This window comes from Mytilus galloprovincialis, chromosome 4 (assembly GCF_965363235.1).
Source record: "Mytilus galloprovincialis chromosome 4, xbMytGall1.hap1.1, whole genome shotgun sequence".
NCBI classification, from domain to species: domain Eukaryota; kingdom Metazoa; phylum Mollusca; class Bivalvia; order Mytilida; family Mytilidae; genus Mytilus; species Mytilus galloprovincialis.
In genome coordinates, this window is record NC_134841.1 from 76,642,216 (window position 1) to 76,663,243 (window position 21,028).

Below are 21,028 nucleotides of genomic sequence, written 5' to 3' on the forward strand. Positions count from 1 at the left end.
AACAGACTTTTATGAAGCTTGTTATTTTGAAACCGAGGATGAACGGATGCCTTAAAGATATCCCGATTTGATTAAGGATATATATATGACGAAGGAGTATGTCCATCACAAATAATTGTATGGTTTAAATATTTGTTATATTATTAATTTCCGACCATGTTTGTATCAAAATCGTCATTTAGGTTTGTTAGAACTTTATAGATATTACATTGTCTTCTTGACAATAACAACATATTAGTTGTTATTTCATTTACTTTTTTTTTTGGACATCTTATGTATTTGAAGATTTTTTTTCGTCAAATAATCGATCACAGATATCATTTGTTTCAAAACGTTAAACAATATCCTGAAATTCATTACATGACGTCACAAAGTATATCGGTTTTTAGATATTCTAAAAATAACAGTGCAATATGCTTTTTGCAGGTCAATATGCTTTTTGCTATCCGCCGTTTTCTCTCTACCTTCGAAAATATAGTTTAACATGACTGTGACTATCCCTAAACGAATCAAATTTGTTAAACTATACGAATTAATAATATAATGTAAGATGTGTCATAAAGTTTATATATTACATCTTATATGAGATATCTTGAAATTCGAATAAATTTTAAAACAACTTGTCATACAGTCATTCTGCTGTTCTATGGTCGGGTTGTTGTCTCTTTGACACATTCCCCTCTTCCATTCTCAATTTTATGTGTTAATTGTTCTGCGTATCTGTTCTTGTATTCATTTGTCTATACTGATATCTTTTTTCCTTTCTTGCTTTCATTTTCTTCGATTCTACATGATAAAAGGGATAACAAAAACGTAACTTTCATATAGTATATCATTTTATAATACTCTTGATTGTAAGAGTATTACGAAACATGCATTCAGTAGTAAACTGCAATATTATATTCGTTGATTCTTGTTTCTTTGGACATGCATGAGTAGATGAAAATCTGTCAGATTTTGAAAATATGTTGATCTCAGGAATCACAAATCGCTGAATAGAAAGTCTTATAAAATTCTGAAACTAACTATACGGACAAATTTTATATTTCTACGTTCAAAAAGAGAATGTTAAAAGAAAAAGGCGGGGGAAAAAAAGACAAAGCTCATATATATATACTAAATATAAAAAAAATCGAAAATGAATTATTAATAATATCACAATGCAGGATACGATATAATGACATATTTTCAAATACAAGGGGGTTCGTCCCCTTAATACGCTATTGTCCTAGCAAATACGACAAACTTGATTGAGTAACAACTTTGTACAACAATATGAAATAGAAAGTCTTTTTGATTCCTTGATTTGGGGTATTTTACATAATTTGTTTATCATGTTTTCTAACTTTAAAAAATCTTCTCCTCTGCAACTACTGAACTAATGCCAACCAAACCTAAGCTGAATAGTCCTTAGAGTATCTAGAATATATATTTTGTTTTCTTTTCTGTTTCGTCAGAAACAAAATGGTCGTCATGGCTAAAAATAGAACATACGGGTAATATGCAGTCTTTGGTTTGTACCTCAAACACTTAAAGCATTTAGAGGAAATCTGACGTGAAGTTACAGTGTTCTTTAGTCAATGCTAAAGTTTTATCAGCCCGGATATTTTCAGATGAAACTAACAACCCATTGTTGGGTTGCTGCTACTAAATTGGTAGTTTTAAGGACATTTTAAAGTTTTTGGTTATCATCATAAATATATAAAAGAGGGACGAAAGATACCAAAGGGACAGTCAAACTCATAAATCTAAAACAAACTGACAACGCCATGGCTAAAAATAAAAAAGACAAACAGAAAAACAATAGTACACACGACACAACATAGAAAACTAAAGAATAAACAACACGAACCCCACCAAAAACTAGGGGTGATCTCAGGTGCTCCGGAAGGGTAAGCAGATCCTGCTCCACATGTGGCACCCGTCGTGTTGCTTAAGTGATTACAAATCCGGTAAATAGTCTAATTCGGTAGGTCATATTCATGAAAGGGAAGGGGATTGTAGTTACGACGTAAGGAACATATCAGATATCATTTGTGAAACGGTTATTCCATAACGGTCAACCAACTCGTGATGGCGTCCGTAAAATTTACGAAGGGATGATTTCAACTTCACCATTTGGAACTCTTGGTTTAATAGCTTCCTTGTGAGCAGCAAACCTCTATCAAGAAAATCATGATAGGAAATGCAAGCACGGGAATATCGTATCAATTGGGAGATATATACCCCGTATGCAGGTGCTGCTGGAATGTTGCTACTTAGAAATGGAAAGTTCACAATTGGAAAGCTGAAATCATCTCTTTTGTCGTAAAGTTTTGTTTTCAACCGACCCTCATTGTCAATTTCTAGATGTAAGTCAAGATATGAAGCCGACTTAACTGTATCTGAAGTATCCTTTATCTCTAGTTCGATTGGATAGATGCGTTCCACATAGTCACCAAATTTTGAATTGTTTAGTGACAGAACATCATCTATATAGCGGAAAGTAGAGTTAAAGGATATTGCTAACTTCTTATCTTTCTTCCTAAGAAGTTCCTGCATGAAGTCAGCCTCATAATAATAAAGAAACAAGTCGGCGAGTACAGGGGCACAGTTTGTTCCCATTGGAATGCCGACAGTCTGTTGAAAAACACGTCCTCCGAACGTAACAAATATGTTGTCAATCAAGAAATCAAGCATCTTGATAATATCAGTTTCAGAGAATTTTTTGTTTGAATCAGAGTGATTCTTTACAAAGTAGGATTTATCCCTCCCTAAGACAAGATACTTGTATCTACGTTGGATATATAATTAATGATGAAGATAAAGTATTTACAGCAATAACGTTCAAGAATAAGATCTACAAATAAGTTTTTATGACAAAATTTGTCAATTGATCCCCGAAGGAGTTATTGCCCTTTAAGGACAATTTTACGCAATTTGTGTATCATGTTTTATAACTTAAAAACAACTTCTTTGAAACATCTATCCCAATGCAAACTCAACGTAAGCTGAATAATCCATTTAGTATCTAGAGTAAAATTTGTGTTTTATTTTCTGATTCATAAAAAGACACGACCGCCATAGCTAAAAATAGAACATATGGGTAAAATGCAGTTTTTGGCTTATATCTCGAACACTAAAGCATTTAGAGCAAATCTGATGAGAGGGAGTAAAAATTTTCATTAGGTCAAGTTCTATCAGCCTTGAAATTCCCAGATGAAAGTATAACAGCTAGCCCATTGTTTGGTTGCTGCTACTAAATTTGTAGTTTGAATGACATGTTGATATGAGATGATCATTGATATGTTCATAATAATAAATTAACTGTTGACAAAATTTTATATTTTTCAAATACTAAGGCTTTTCTACCTCAGAAATAGATTACCTTAGCTGTGTTTGGCAAAACTTTTAGGAATTTTTGGTCCTCAATGCTCTTCAACTTCGTAATTTTTTTGGCCTTTTAAACAACATTTTTTATTCGAGCGTCACTGATGAGTCTTTTGTAGACAAAACGCGTCTGGCGTAACGAAGTTAACCAGGTGCTCCGCAGGGCGCAGCTTTATACGACCGCAGAGGTCGAACCCTGAACAGTTGGGGCAAGTATGGACAAAACATTCAAGCATGATACAGCTCTGAATTTGGATTGTGATCAAATTTTTGACATTACATGGGTTTTTTTTACACAACACAAATGCCAAGATTTTACAAATCAATTAAAGATTTCTTCTTCAAACTTTTTAAATCTAAAATTAAATAGTTGACACAGCATAGGTTTCTGACACAGAATGAATGTGGTCTAATGAACTTAAAAGGTTTTTTTTGCCTTTGAGCAAATCACTATGCTGTTGAATATTAATCCTCTCAAAAAAATGTTTGAAGAAATTTTCTTTTTATTTATGAAATCTGAAATGAGAAAAATTTAACCCCCCCCCCCTTTTTTTTCACATCCCCGTTTCCCTTTTTCAAAACTGATATCAATTCAAATTTCTAATGGAGTTTGCAACAATAACTACTCATTTAAATACATCATAAAATATTAAGATCTAAAAAAACTGCTTGTTATCACTGAATGGTAAAGATTATTTAAATTTATCAGTTGGTAGTAAAAAGTGTATATACATTGTATATTGTATATAACAAAGATTTAAGTTGATTCTGGACAAAGAAAGATAACTCCAATTAAAAAAAATTCTTGCTATTGCACAAATAGGATATTTCTTGCTTACTATTCTGGACAAAGAAAGATAACTCTAATTAAAAAAAAATTTGCTATTTCACAATATTGTGCAATTAGATATTTCTTGCCATTGCACAATACTGTGCAATTGAAAAGACTTGCTATTGCACAATACTTAATATAATAATTTTAGATCCTGATTTGGACCAACTTGAAAACTGGGCCCATAATCAAAAATCTAAGTACATGTTTAGATTCAGCATATCAAAGAGGCCCAAGAATTCAATTTTTGTTAAAATCAAACTTAGTTTAATTTTGGACCCTTTGGACTTTAATGTAGAATTTGAAATTTGAAAACAGGACCAAAAATGAAGAATCTACATACACAGTTAGATTTGGCATATCAAAGAACCCCAAGGATTCAATTTTTGATGAAATCAAACAAAGTTTAATTTTGGACCCTTTGGACCTTAATGTAGACCAATTTGAAAACTGGACCAAAAAAACTTCAATAATCAAGAATCTAAGTACATTTTTAGATTCAACATATCAAAGAACCCAACCGATTCATTTTTTGTCAAAATCAAACTAAGTTTAATTTTGGACCCTTTGGACCTTAATGTAGACCAATTTGAAAACGGGACCAAAAGTTGAGAATCTACATATACAGTTAGATTGGGCATATCAAAGAACCCCAATTATTCAATTTTGATGAAATCAAACAAAGTTTAATTTTGGACCCTTTGGGCCCCTTTTTCCTAAACTGTTGGGACCAAAACTCCCAAAATCAATACCAACCTTCCTTTTATGGTCATAAGCCTTGTGTTTAAATTTCATAGATTTGTATTTACTTATACTAACATTATAGTGCGAAAACCAAGAAAAATGCTTATTTGGGTCCCTTTTTGGCCCCTAATTCCTAATCTGTTGGGTCCTAAACTCCCAAAATAAATACCAACCTTCCTTTTGTGGTCATAAACATTGTGTTTAAATTTCATAGATTTCCATTTACTTAACCTAAAGTTATAGTGCGAAAACCAAGAAAATGCTTATTTGGGCCCTTTTTGGCCCCTTATTCCTAAAATGTTGGGACCAAAACTCCCAAAATCAATACCAACCTTCCTTTTATGGTCATAAACCTTGTGTTAAAATTTCATAGATTTCTATTCACTTTTACTAAAGTTAGAGTGCGAAAACTAAAAGTATTCGGACGACGGACGACGACGACGACGACGACGACGACGACGACGACGACGACGCAGACGCCAACGTGATAGCAATATACGACGAAAATTTTTTCAAAATTTGCGGTCGTATAAAAATGTTAGTCCTGGTATCTATGATGAGTTTATTTACAACCACTGGGTCGATGTCACTGCTGGTGGAGATTTATTTCCCCGAGGGTATCACCAGCCCAATAGTCAGCACTTTTGTGTTGATTTGAATTATCATTGATATGTTCATAACAATAAATTAACTGTTGACAAAACTTTTAATTTTTGAAATACTAATGTAAGGCTTTTCTCCATCAGGAATAGATTACTAGCTTAGCTGTATTTGGTAAAACGTTTAGGAGTTTTCGGTCCTCAATGCTCTTCGACTTCGTAATCTATTCAGACTTTTAAACATTTTTTCATTCGATCGTCACTGATGAGTCTTTTGTAGACGAAACGCGCGTCTGGTGTCAGTGTAATTTTTTTAGTCCTAGTATCTATGATGTGTTTATTTGCAGTTGATGGTTATTATCTTGAATATTATTAGTAATGATGAAGATAAACTGTAAACAGCAAACATGTTCAGCAAAGTAAGATCTACAAATAATTTTATACGAGTAGTAGAGACGGATCAGTTTGAGGCACCCCAAAAACACAGGGCGCTAGGGCGCTGACGTCATATGCGCATGCCCCGCCCCCAATATGAGATATGGGCATATACTAGCCCTAATGACGTCAGCGGAAGTAAGGAAGATGAGATCAACAGAAGTCATGACCTTTCGTTTCGATTACACATAAACTTATTTGGTCATAACGATCTGTGAAAAATCTATACATTCACACGTTGTATCCAAATAAGTTCATCGGGTGAGGCTGAAAAGATAGTGTTACCTCCTCGAACAACATTTGCCTGGTCATATAATCAAATTTGGATCCAGATCGACTACGTCATCGTGTAAAAGAATAGATTGATCAAATTTGGATTCAGATCGACTTATATATATTTGAACCTCGAGATTTGAGCGTCATGTCATTATATTAGTTTTTATAACAAAAGTAAATATATGAATAATATGCGTTGCAATTAAAACAAATGATCAAATAAATAATTAAATTATACATAAATGAAAACAAACTTACTTACTTTATCCGAACGTCACTTGTAGTCATTATATTCCAATCAACAAGAAATGCACGCGTGTACGTCTTGCTGTATCATAAAGCTGGCTTCCTTTTATAATTGAAAAATCACACATATGTTAGAAGACTGACCGATACATATCGCATTAGTCTTATCTTTTGATACATTGATCAGTGTGTGTATATATATGTCTGGGGATTGAATTTCACGTCTTTGTTGATTTATAACTAAGATAACTCGAGTGACTAATTAGATACACAGAACTTTCCTGCTAAATACAATTATTGTTCAATGAAGCCTACTTTTATTTGAGATGCGTGAGTTTCTCATTTATTAAAATCGCAATGTTGTGATAAATGACATTTATTAATGTATCCCTGTAAATAATAATTATTTATTGTTATTCTTACACACACACTTTTAAATTCATACCAGATGGACATAAGTGCACAGCGAGATAATTATATCAAATCCTCAAGGAATCACTTGCATCATCAATATTATTTTACAATAAATTATCTATGATCAAATTTAAAAGTTCACGGAAAAATGGTCCCAGTCTCGTGTAATTTCCATTACGTTTTAGAACGTTTTCATTTCACCCAGTGGTCGTTTCTAATCGCTTTCATTTACCAAGAATGTGTTTTAGTCGTTCAAAAAATGGAACTACACTACTGGCTTAGACAAAAAAAAAAAAAAACGACTGTATACAAACAGAACATTTAAAATGGGAACCCAATTATCTCTTCGCTACCACATCAAATTCCCGATTTTGACATCTGTCAGTGTTGTTAAGCCAATCAAACCACACATCATCACGTGATCAAATACCCTTTATAAACAGCGTTGGAATCCAACGTTCACAGAGTCTTCATAAACTATCGAGATGGAATCAACACAAACCATAACTGAGGGTAAAGAGATTCGAATGACGATTGATATATACTTGTTCTTATATGCTAGAAAAGTGGTAGAAGAAGTCAGACTTTTAACCAGAAAACATTGTTTTGGATGTAGAAACAATCATCCCAGTCAGAGAAATCATTCCTGTCTCATGATGTCCGAGTTAGAACAACTGAATATATACTTTGACGATGCCTTGGAAAATGTTGATTGCGAAGAACTCTTAGAATTGTGGAAAAGGGACACTAAACTTACAGACATATCATTGGAGTTGAAAAATACATTTATAAACCTTTTACAAAACTGTGAATGGCGAGAAAATAATTTACCAGACAAAGATGGATTCTATGAAATGACAAAGAAAATAATCCAACTTGGTGACCGCTTTACAAATTAACATTGCTAATTATTTTATGGATTAATAATATATAGATGATGTTTCTGGGTATTTTTTTTTTTTTTTTTTTTTTTTTTTTTTTTTTTTTTTTCAATTTGTAACTAATGTTAATAAATATTTAGTGTCTAATTTGCTTTCATTCATTTCCTATTATTTATTGTAGACTGGAAAGTCGAGAACTATTTTTCGTTATGACAAGGAAGGGAGGGGAGATAACGACGAAAAGTAGTTTTCGACTTTCCATCAGGCTATTATTTATTGTAGACTGGAAAGTCGAGAACTATTTTTCGTTATGACAAGGAAGGGAGGGGAGATAACGACGAAAAGTAGTTTTCGACTTTCCATCAGGCCAGATGCACGACAATATGAAACATACACAATATACATTTTATTATACACAATATACATTTATTGTTGACAAAAAAAAAATCTTTGCATGGTGTTATGTGGTTTTAATCGAACTTCGGTACTCATTCGAGACATATGAAATGTATGGTTACTTGTATAAAAAAAAACATGGTCATGCGGCGGCGGCGGCGGCGGCGGCGGCGATGGTTATAAGAGGAAGAGGATCGAATGCTTAATCAAAACCATGGACGAGTTTTACTTATTCGTCAATAGTGGAGACTCGCTCCAACTTTTTCCCCAGAATAGGGGAGGACAGTTCAGAATACGTTTACCTAGATCACACTTAACGAATGGAACGTGGGAGTGTGCCCTATTGGAAATGACGTTCGTGCCTACTTTCGAAATACCCACGCGCAGGGTCTACCTATGTTCCGACGTGGTGAGGGAAGAATCGTACGTCAGAGACACGTATTTACCACTACTTCAATCCGTAGCAGTGCGACGGGACGAGACGATGGAAGTCGTCTTCGAGAGACCACTCTACCGCACGACGAGAGGAGGCGAGGTGACACTATTGGAAATCACCGTCAGAGACGATAGATTACGAGTGTGCCGATTCAAGGACGATCACGTATTCTGCTTGCTGCATTTTAGAAAAAAAGTTATAAGAGGATAGCGGATTCGATTTCGAAGTACATGTATAAACATGGAATGTCCTACCTGCCATAGACGGTTTTCCAGGAGAGATGTCATGTTGAGACATTATCGCAATCAGCATGGTAATGGGGATACGCCGCCGCCGCCGCCGCCACCGCCCGTGTCTGCGGTGGTAAAACAGCCGCCGCCCGTGCCTGCGGTGGTAGAACAACCGCCGTCCGGTCCGTTCCTGTTTCGACACCCGTTTACTATGATCGTTTCGGGTCCGACGTCTTGCGGCAAGACGCATTTCGTGGCGAAAGTCCTCCGAGAAGCGGAAGCGATGTGCGAACCGGCACCGCAGAGAATCGTCTGGCTGTACAAGAGGTGGCAACCCCTCTACGACGTCGTACGAGACGGCGTGCACCCGCCGGTGGAGTTTGTGAGAGGCATCCCCGCCGACCTGGAGAGCGACGACTTCTTCGATCCGAGAGTGCGCAACATGGTGGTCCTGGACGATCTGATGACCCTCGCCAGCAAAGACACCCGCATCAACGATCTCTTCACCGAAGGAAGTCACCATCGAAATCTTTCCGTGATCGCCATCTACCAGAACCTGTATTTTGGAAAGGACCCCACCCAGAGAAGAAACTGTCATTACATGGTCCTCTTTGACAATCCGATCGATCGACAGCCCGTGGCCACCCTGGCACGACAGATGTACCCGGGTCGATCCGAACATTTCCTGCGACAATTCGACGAGGCCACGAGAAGACGACACGGTTATCTCCTTGTCGACGTCAAACCGGAGACCCCCGAGACGGAGAGACTGCGCACGAACGTCCTGACGGGTGCGGGAGAGGAGGAGACGACCCAAACGGAAGAAACGACCACGAACGATCTGATCGCCTGCGAAGAATGCGGACTGGTCTTTGTACACCGCCGCGGACTGGAGGAGCATGCGTGCAGCAGGGAGGAGGAGGAAAGGATCTCCAAGGCGAGGAGGCTCGACAGCAGCAAGGATACCTCCGAATACGACACGGACGAAGACATACTTCCCATGAGCGACGCAGAACTAGAAGAAGCGTTGGAAGGGTTACCGGTGGACGTACGTTGTGCCGAAGAGTTACCCGCAGACATCTCGCACCGACCGATGACCTATGTCGTCAACACGGATACCTGCGATGGACCGGGGAAGCATTGGGTGGCGTTTCACTTTCCATCCACGGGACCGGCAGAATTCTTCGATTCACTCGGACGTTCTCCGGAGTATTATCATCGTCGCTTCAGGAACGTGCTCATCGCCAATGGACCTCAATACAGATTCAGTACGACTCAAGTGCAACCGGGATCATCCGATACGTGCGGACTCTATTGTGTACATTTCGTGAAGATGAGATATAGAAACATTAGCATGGAAGACATTGTGAAAGATTTTTCGTCTAGAGACTTGATGAGTAACGACGACAAACTGCTTGCATTGTACGAATGAATGTAATAAATGTATATGAAACTGACATCTGCGTTGGTATTTTTTCTATTTGCCCCGAACACGATACGATTAATCGGTGATTGACGTTCACACCTTGAAGAGTTGCCTCCCTTTTTTTTACCAGAGTTCTTCGATATGATCATGTGACCTTGCCTCGAACGTTGAATTGTCAATCCAAGAGAGAGATATATATACAGAGTTGCTTCCCTTGTTTTGTACCAGAGTTAACGTTCCTCGATACGATCACGTGACCTGTTGTCCATATATGGACATGTGTTTTATTTTGATGTTTGAGTGAAAATAAAGTTTTTACCAAATTTGGTCATAATTTCCATATATGGTCATAGGGTATCTGGTCGGTTTCCATATATGATCGTGTATTTTATTTTGATTTTTGAGTGAAAATAAGTTTTTTTACCAAATTTGGTCATGATTTCCATATATGGTCATAGGTTGTTTTGTCGATTTCCATATATGATCATGTATTTTATTTCGATTTTTGAGTGAAAATAAGTTTTTTTACCAAATTTGGTCATAATTTCCATATATGGTTATAGGGTATTGTGGTCGCTTTCCATATATGGGATTCATCATATGGTGGTCCAAGAGTCATAATCCGACATCAGGTGCTTCCGTTTTGATATATAGCCCGTATTATCATGTAGTGAGTCATGCCCTGATCTTGCATCCTGATGATTCATGGTTGCGTCATGACCAAATATGACCTACAAAATGTACGTCCATTCGTCGTGACTCATCTTCCTTACTTCCGCTGACGTCATTAGGGCTAGTATATGCCCATATCTCATATTGGGGGCGGGGCATGCGCATATGACGTCAGCGCCCTAGCGCCCTGTGTTTTTGGGGTGCCTCAAACTGATCCGTCTCTACTACTTATACGACTAAAATTGTCAATTGACCAATAAAGAGTTATTGCCGTTTGGAGACAATTTTACACAATTTGTTTATCATATGAACAATTTTCTAACTTAAATCTTCTCCGCAGAAACTACTGAACTATAATGCCAACCAAACATAAGCTGAATAGCCCTTATAGTATCTAGAATACAGATTTTGTTTTATGTTCTGTTTCGTCAAAAAAAATAGAACAAAGGGGTAAAATGCAGTCTTTTGTTTGTATCTCAAACACTAAAGCATTTAGAGGAAATCTGATGTGAAGTAAAAATGTTCATTAGGTTAAGTTCTATCAGCCTTGATATTTTCAGATGAAACTAACAACCGGTTGCTGCTACTATTGATAATGTTAAAGTACATTTTGCAGTTTTTGGTTATTATATTAAATATCATTGATGATGAAATAAACTGTAAACAGCAAACATGTTCAGCAAAGTCAAATCTACAAAGAAGTTTTTATATAACCAAAATTGTCGATTGACACCTTAATGAATTATTGCCCTTTCAAGACAATTTTTCTCAATTTGATCATTCAGTTTGTTCACTTAAAAAATCTTCTCTTTTGAACTGCTGAATCTATTTCAGCCAAAATTTGGCTGAATGAGTTTAATAGTATCTAGTATAAAATTTGTATTTCATTTCTTTGTACGTCAAGAAACATTACCACTATGGCTAATATGGAACATAGGGGTAAAATGCATTGTTTTGCTTTTGAAGACAGATACAAAGAGCTCATTAATATATATTGAAAAGCAAAGATAATCATTTTTGAAAGAATTAAGCCTCTCGTTTTCTTTATCGTTTAAAGTTTTTTTCAAAATATGCAATAAAAAGTAAAAAGCCTGCGCATGCAAAAAAGTCTCGCCTGCTTTAGTTGCATTTTGTGTTTGCATTTATGTTGAAAATCTGTCATATATATGAAGGTTTATTTCCTAGAAAGATCATGTCAACATAATATTCTCGATGTTCTATGAAATAACAGTAATGTATCTCTCCAGATAGACATGAACACTTTATAATCAATCCCATATACACCAAATATAATTGTCTTGACCTATGGCTGATAGTATCTGATAAAATGACAAAAACAAGAAACTTTTTATTAGTTAACGGTTTTTATTGGGGTTTTTTTCACTACAGAATTTATTTATTATTGATGAAAAAGTCTGATAATTGGTTTCCTTAAAAGCTAATCAGTGATAATTTATGAATGCGTATTGTTAGGCAAATATCTGGCCCCGGTTCCATAAAACTTTCTAAGTAAATTTGTTTTGCTCAGTCTGGGTATTTTACTAATTTTTTTTACTATTTTTTTATGCTCAGCAAAATGCACTGGCCCCGTTATATTTATACAGATTCAACAAATAGAAAGTATAAAAACTTACGGACAATTGTTGAATAAAATATGAATCGGTCTTTTATTTTACAACTTTTTGAGTTTAGGTTCAACTCACCCAATTTTGAAGAATGAATGTCGACATCAAACTTACATATATATTTTGAAAATTTTCAGCTTTATCGTACCGGTGGTTAAATTGAACAGCAAACCCACACTAGCTTCAGTTTTGAAATAACAATATTTGTCCTGTTAGAATCGAAATAATTCATTAAGGGAAATATAAAAACATGAACTTGGCCATGATATTCTTTATTTTTATCCCTCGCTAACGCTTAGGATACAATTCCAATATCACGGCCCATACCATGTGTGAAGGGGGATAGGAGGGGTCCTGATCCCGACTGAAATCCCTGACTTAAAAAAAAACGAAATCCCGGGGTCCCGAATTTGAATAAAGTAAATCCCGACGTCCCGAAATCCGAAAAAAAGGATTCCCGGATCACGAAAGGGTCAATCCCGAAATCTCGAGCTTAAAAAGACCCGATCCCGGAGTCCCGATAAAGGTCCTATCCCCCATCATGTGTTAATTTCCGACAAATCTATGGCTTACATGATCATGATTTATTTCTTAAATATTTTGTTAACCATGCATGAGCATAGACATGCCAAAAGAGTACCCACTATTTTTTTAACTATAAAATTTAATGCAGTTGGCTTGATTTTCATTTTCTTCACTGTTAAATTTAAGAAACGTGCTGTGTTAAATGCTTAGGCTACTTTGCGATTCCACTATATATAGGAAGATGAGGTATGAGTGCCGATGAGACAACTCTCCATCCAAGCCTTTACAATGTATAAAAGTAAACCATTAAATCGGTCAAGGTTTACTCTCAGGGTTTACTTAATATATATCATATAGTAGATATAAGAAGATGTGGTATAAGTGCCAATGAGACAACTCTCCATCAAACTCACATATTTTATGTACATTGAATGACTGATTCCAATATCTTTTATGTATTGAATGATTGATTCCAATATATTAAATCATTGTCAAAGGAATTTGACAGTTGTTATCCATTCGCTCAGTTGAGGTTTTGATTTTGCCATGAGTGATTTTCCGCTTTGAATTTTTCTCGGAGTTCAGTACTTTTGTGATTTTACTTTATTTGGGTTAAAGTAAACCATTATAGGTCAAAGTACTATCTTCACCATGGAGCCTTAAAAATACTGAACGGATTTTAAAAAAAAAAGGGGAAGGCTAAACAAAACTAATTGTCCTTTTCTCAAGACTAGTACCTAATTTTGAATAATATACTGAATAGCTAAGCAAACATGTACTCGCCAAGGGTCCATGGTTTGTTTAATTTTATATTATCAAATGTCTAATGTATAATGTCGATGGAGTGAGTCAAGTGACTAGGAAAATATAAAAGTGTGATAAAGCAAGTTATCAACCGGAAATTTTGTTTTCCATTTCCGACATCGGGTTTTGATAAAAAAAAAAAAAAATAGTCTGCAAAACGATTAAGAATACGAATTACTACAATAAACTTAAAAGAAAATTTTGACAGCGAGTAAAATTATTGATGACGATTTTTCCACATATTTTTAGACAAAAATATAAATAATGGACATAGATTCACTTGACAGCTCGTCTGCGCGAAGTTCGCCAAAGCTCTCTAGCACAAAGTATGAAGGTTCACCATTTAGATTATATGTCACTGTTGCATTTGTTTGTTTGGGCCCATTTGCGTTTGGCTATACCATTGGTTACAGTTCCCCTGCTCTTCCCCAGATGCAGACATCAAGAATTTTAACCAAAGAGTATGCAGCTTGGTTTGGATCATTACTACCACTAGCTGCTATGTTTGGGGGCCCACTTGGTGGATGGATGATTGAAAAATATGGACGAAAATCAACGTTATTGTTTACATCTGCACCTTATATCATTGGATGGTGGTTGATTGCTAGAGGTGGCAATGTCACTATGCTGTTGCTTGGCAGACTTTTAACAGGATTAGCTAGTGGACTGATAACTGTTTGTGCACCTGTATACATAGCAGAGGTTTCAACAAAGTCACTTCGAGGTCTCCTTGGGGCTTGTAATCAGTTATCGATAACTGTTGGGATTCTCATGGTTTATGCCCTTGGACTACACTTTAAATGGGATACCCTTGCACTTTTTGGGAGTATTCCAGCTGCGCTGACAGCAATTGCTATGTGTTTTGTTCCTGAGACACCAAGGTATTTGTTGATGAAGGAAAGACGAATTCAAGCTTTGCAATCTCTTGTCAAACTCAGAGGACCGCATACAGATGTTGAAGATGAATGTCGAGATATTGAAGAAGGAATTGATACTAAAGACACTTTCACATATTCAGAGTTTAAAAAGCCAGAATTATCAAGGCCTCTCTATATTTCACTTGCTATAATGTTCTTTCAACAGTTCAGTGGAATTAATGCCATCATGTTCTATACTGTAGCAATCTTCAAAAGTGCAGGTATTCAGAACTCAGAATTCTCAACAGTTATAATAGGAGCTGTGCAAGTGGTTTCTACTGTGGTTGCATGCTTTTTAATGGACAAAGCTGGAAGAAGAAGATTACTAATTATTGCTGGATCAATTATGACTGTCACTTGCTTTACTTTTGGTGCTTATTATTTTGCTATCAAAGCTGGGAGATCTCCAGAAACCTTAAGCTGGCTGGCTGTTGGAAGTCTCATCATATATATTATTGGATTTTCATTGGGATGGGGACCAATTCCTTTATTAGCAATGTCAGAACTGTTCCCTGCAAGAGCTAGAGGTGCTGCAAGTGGAATTGCGATATTTGTGAATTGGCTTTGTGCATTTATTGTTACTAAACAATTTTCACTTGTGCAAGACTGGTTTGGAGAAGCAGTGACCTTTTGGATTTTTGGTGCATTCTGTTTGGGTGGTGTAATGTTTGTTATCAAATATCTTCCAGAAACAAAAGGCAAATCATTAGAAGATATTGAACTGTACTTCCTTGGACGAAGTATTACATATTCTAGTGTGTAAGAAAGAAACTACTATTGAAACTATAACAAACAACATCAACAAAGGATGCATATACATTTTGTACAGTGAAATTGGGTACTGCAGTAAATGGTAAATCACACAATGCTGTATCATTGCTTTGATATATTGAGCTAAATCTTTGGTCTCATCCTTAATGTCAAAATTCAAATGCACATTTCTATGATTTTGTTTAGTCCACAATAACATATGATAACAGGTGTATGTTATTTTCTTCTAATAACCATATAGACATGATCATGATAGTAGAGTTGACTTGTGAACAAGATTTGAACAATGGAGAAAAATAGATATAATTTTTAGAAACATTCCACATACTTGTTCATGTACAGTACATGAGATTACAGTACATTTTTGTATCTCAAATTATAAGTAGTTTATGAATGAGCATATACAATGTAGTTATTAAAAATGTAAAAGATAATTATGGTAATCTGGTAATAATTTATTACAGAAAAAATGAATTTCAGCATGTGTTATATATAATTAGAAGCTTTCCAACTGCACGACTACAGTCTACATTAACAATATATATCATACATACACATGTATCATGTACACATTAGAGAGAGAAATTTAGAAGTAAACATGGTAAATGGTAGAAAATCTAATTTGAAGTTATTTTGTGTAGATCTCTTGTTTGTCAAATGTATTTGTGCATGTACAGACAAATGAAACAATCAACAATGATCAATACTTTTATGAAATCAATGATCTCTTCAGAACAAACCTTTTTTTCATTTTTGTCAGAAACAACCTTTACAGTAAACAAGCTGAGTGATGATGTTTTAGTTCCCTTTTGATCTTGTGACAGTAAAAAGGTTTGGCCCAAATTGGGGGTCATCAAATAATTTTGCAAAGTTTTCTTGCTGATTTTTTTTTACCATGCATTAGGGAAAGTCAATTATATTTGGTATGCAGTTGTATTTTCAGTAGCATATCTCATATCCAGGGATATTATTTAGCTGCACAGGTTCAGTCAAGGTTCATTGACTAAATGTTTTGAGTAAATGTAGTTTACATGCATTTACATGTTGAAGTATTTAAATTTCCATTCAAAATTCAACATTTTCTTTCACCATGACTACCTGACTGAAATGTCTGAATTATTAAAGGTCCTTTGTTTTGTAGTTTTTGTAAGTACATACTACTAGAAGATGCCCGGGGAAATTGCGGTACAATTGGGCTTATGTTGAAACAAAGTTTTTTTTAAAGGAGAAGGTTCAGTAAGACCCCTTTTTGGCCCCTAAAATATAGCAGTTTTAGAAAATTGTGAAAATGTGATCTTTAAGCTATATTTTAGAAAGTAAAATGCTTCTGCTACATAAATATGAGCTGTTTTTGACAATACAATGCACAAATATCGCGTTCTAGCAGCATTAAGTCATGCTAAATTACTGAAATCCTCAAATTTTAGCTTTTTGGTTAATTTTTAGACGGTTTCTGTCTAAAATGAAAGTGGCTGCATTCATGTTCATTCATAATATTGAAATGTAAGTTGTAGTTGATGATAATCATGATAATACAAAACATATATAAAGGTTGAGGATGAACACGGATGCGGCCACTTTCATTCTCGACAAAAACCATCTGAAAAGTGCCATTTTTTTGCATATTTGATAGGTTTTTCATATTTAAGCTTGAATCAGAGCGTTTTTAATGACTAAATCAGTTAAAATATTTCACATTAAATAATAGAATCAATTGAAATAGACACTTAAGTGTTTAAAAAGTGTCCAAAAACTTTCGTTAGAAGAACCTGAAATTTGAGGCCAAAATCGGCCCTTAACACCTACTCCTTTCATGCGCAGTACGTGGAATGCAACCATTCATGAAAGCGTTTAAGACACCGATCGATAATGGTCTCTAAATAAGGTTATTTTTTGAGAAAATGGAGTTTTTCTGTAGAAAAACAAATGTTTCTTGTAGAAGGTTAGTATAATAGCCCAGATGAAAAGAAACAAACAATTCCTTAATTGTTCTCAGAATTTGAAAAAAATAGTTGATGATTCTGCATTGAAGCATTAAAACACAAATAAAGTCTCATTGGCCATGTTGACATACTTGCTGAAAATTTCTCTATAGTTTCGACATTTTTCGACTTTTCATATTTTTCTGTAAAAAATTGTTATTTTATTTTGATAACCATGATAAACTTAGCATAATATTAACTGACTGTAGATGGCACTATACCTCTGGTCACCAAACCTAGTTTGAAATGATGTGGAGACAAGATCATGACGATGTATATCTTTAGTATCAGATTATAATATATATTTTTATCAAACGTATTGTCTTTGAGCATCTTGTTTTGCATTTATTTATTTTTTTATATGTATTTCAGTTTTGCCATATTTGTTTACCATAGTGTTAGGACTATTTATATATACACTATCATGTAATTTTAATATTTTTCTAGATTAATGTTGAATATGTTATCATGGTTATGTTTATATATTTCAATCAGACATGTCAAAATCTTCTTGGTTGTATTTACATTTTTTATTAATGAATAATAAGTTGTTAATTATTAAATATGACATGTGAAATTTCAAAATTTGCAAAATCTAAAGCATGGTCTCCACTGAAGGGGAGTTAACTGTTCTTGCAAGAGCAAGATGAAAAACATGTATATATACATATAAGACATTGTACAACTATCATGACTATGTTAATTATTGATTGATCTACAGGTACATGTGTACATTTTTATAATATGTATGTACATGCCCAAATGTAGATCATTTGGTTTTGCGCATTACCACCAAATGATGAAACATATAAATAAATTGCCAAAAACAAATAATGTTAAATTTTTACAAAATAAATATTTATGATGTTTGTGAATGTGAATCTTTAACATGTTTAATAAAAACTGGTAATTGTATGTTTTTGTGTGAATTAACCCCAAACCATTTAAGATAATTTTAGTATTATTATTTTGCTAACACAAATTCAAACTACCGGTATATGCCTCATCAAAAGTTGAAATTACACTTACATTTTATTTGAATCTCTTATGAAGATTCATCTTTAAACTTAAATATGTTACCATTTTTTGGCTTTGAAATGAAAGATTGTTTAAAATAATGTATTAAATACTGTCAAAGAATATGAATTTCCCATAAAAAGGAAATCCGTATCAACTAAACAGTGTAAAATATTATTTAGTTTGTAATGTATTTAATTGACCATTTACTTTACATTGAAATTTTTTACAATTAGTCAGGGAGAGATAATAGTTTTACAAGCCTAATTTGTATTCTTGATAATTTATTAAAGTAATATGTTTATTCTTATAACATGTATAAGTAAAGTTTTCAGAATTAAATGTTCTTTTAACATGGTTAAGGCTCGGTTAAGGTTTGAATAATCTCCTCTTATATGAAGAACTACCAAAGTTTACTTACATTATTTCATTCAAGTCAGTTGTACTTCCAGGGTTTTGATTAAAGGGGACACGCTAAGGCAAAATTAACAGTAGGACTTATAAATAGTATATGCATTAACCATCAATGTAGCTCAAGGAAGGTCCATCTTTCTAAATCTGCCTCTGCAAGTAATTTTTGTCATGCCTTGGACAAATGCTAGACATAGGTGTTGCATATCAGGCAGTGGCAAAGTCCTCAAGAATTTTATATAGAGACAATAGTATCAGAGCAATGCAGTTCAAAAAAATAAAAAAATGAAAAATGACAATCTTACAAAAATCTGATTGTCTAAGGTAAATAACTCTACATGTATCTCCAAAATAAAGCATTTTTCCCCCAACTTGTTCTTCTTATACAATTTTCCACTTGATACTCTATGTTAAATATTATTTTGTATTTGTTTATTACTTTTTATATTTGTTTTCTTTTTAATTTTTTTCTTTTGATTTTTTCCATTGGAATCAACTTGCATAACCACATAATTTTCACATAGGGATAATACATGAGGTACAATTTGGATAATTAATACACCAGGCAGGGGCATTTTTTGGATTGGATAATATTTGAGGGACAATTAAGTATCATCAGTGTTGTTGTACATTTTAAGCATGTTTTGGTTCACTATTGTTTATCACATCAATGACACATTGAATTCCTTTCACTTATTATAGTATAAAAAACATAATACTCCAAGAAATATAGTTTAGTGCTTTCTGCCAACATGTTGAGGGACATTTTAATATGAAGGTATTTTCAATTCATCAAAGCATGTTTGTGAGAGCTAAAACCAGTACCTAACACCAGACATTGAATTGTTTTACATTTGTCATTTGGGGCCTTTTATAGCTGACTATGTGGGTATGGGTTATGCTGATGGTTGAAGGCCGTACAGTGACCTATAGTTGTCAACTTCTATTTCATTTGGTTTCTGGTAAAAAAAAAATGGAAATTATACCAAATCTTCTTATGTGTATATTGAACTCAGTTGTGTTATGTTCAAATAGAACACCTTCACATGTTTCAATCAGTTCTTGGCAAAATAATCTTGTTTGGTTTTAATAGAGAATTTAAAGCAGTGGATAAGATTGAATTCTAGAAACATAAGTGATACTCTTGGTTTTTAAGATATGCTTTGTAGGTATATTATTACTGTTCTATTAATTGTTGAAATGTATAAATATATAAATTGTTACAGAGTGGGAAATAAAATATAAACACCATATTGCTTCTTTATTTATATATCACTGTCAGTCTATGACAATGTATGACATTGGAAAATGCTTATAACATGATATTTGAGAGCTTGTAATTTTACCCTTGCTTTGACTGAAAAGTAGTATCCTAGAAAAGTACCTTTCTGTACAACAAAAGCTAAGAAATACAAGCCCTCCAAACCTTTACAAAACGTACATGACAATTTAGGAATGTTTTGATTTTGTTTATTACTTTTAAAGAATCTATGAATCAAAGAGTATTTGTCTGTTTTTCTGTTGGTTTTGGTTTATGTGATTTAAAGACACAACCAATTTCATTAGTTGATGAAATCAGATTGCTTTGGTTTTTAGTCGAGCCTTTGGCTTTTGTCGCAGAAAGATGATATGGGGATATTGATCCAGTGGCTCAGCATTAGCTAACTTCTTTTAAAAAAGCTTTATATTTTAGAAGGCAGAAGACCTGGATGCTTCATACTTTGTCTATAGATGCCTCATGCTAAGAAGTTTCTGTCTGTCACATGTCCATTGTCCTCATTTTCATGGTTCAGTGACTACATGAAAAAAAAAGTTAATATTTTTTGTAATGTTAATTTCATTTAGTATGAGAAATAGGATAACTTTATTTGGTCTGTGTGTACCTTACATGGTCCTCATGCCTGTCAGACAGTTTTCACTTGACCTCAACCTCATTTCATGGATTAGTGAACAAGGTTAAGGTTTTGTGGTTAAGTCCATATTTCAGATACTATAATCAACAGGTCTAGTAAATTTGGTG

At 34.4% G+C, this 21,028-nt stretch overlaps 1 protein-coding gene across 1 annotated transcript; it reads left to right on the top strand.

Annotated features, from left to right (window-relative positions):
- The first annotated feature begins 14,102 nt into the window (after positions 1 to 14,102).
- On the top strand, positions 14,103 to 20,261 carry LOC143072984 (solute carrier family 2, facilitated glucose transporter member 8-like). Its single transcript, XM_076248186.1, has one exon. The coding sequence runs from the start codon at positions 14,175 to 14,177 to the stop codon at positions 15,588 to 15,590; it is 1,416 nt and encodes a 471-aa protein (XP_076104301.1). The 5' UTR covers positions 14,103 to 14,174; the 3' UTR covers positions 15,591 to 20,261.
- The last annotated feature ends 767 nt before the right edge of the window (positions 20,262 to 21,028 follow it).

Excerpts from the sequence above, each read along its gene's own strand:
- LOC143072984 (XM_076248186.1), top strand. The coding sequence starts at position 14,175 with ATGGACATAGATTCACTTGACAGCTCGTCTGCGCGAAGTTCGCCAAAG.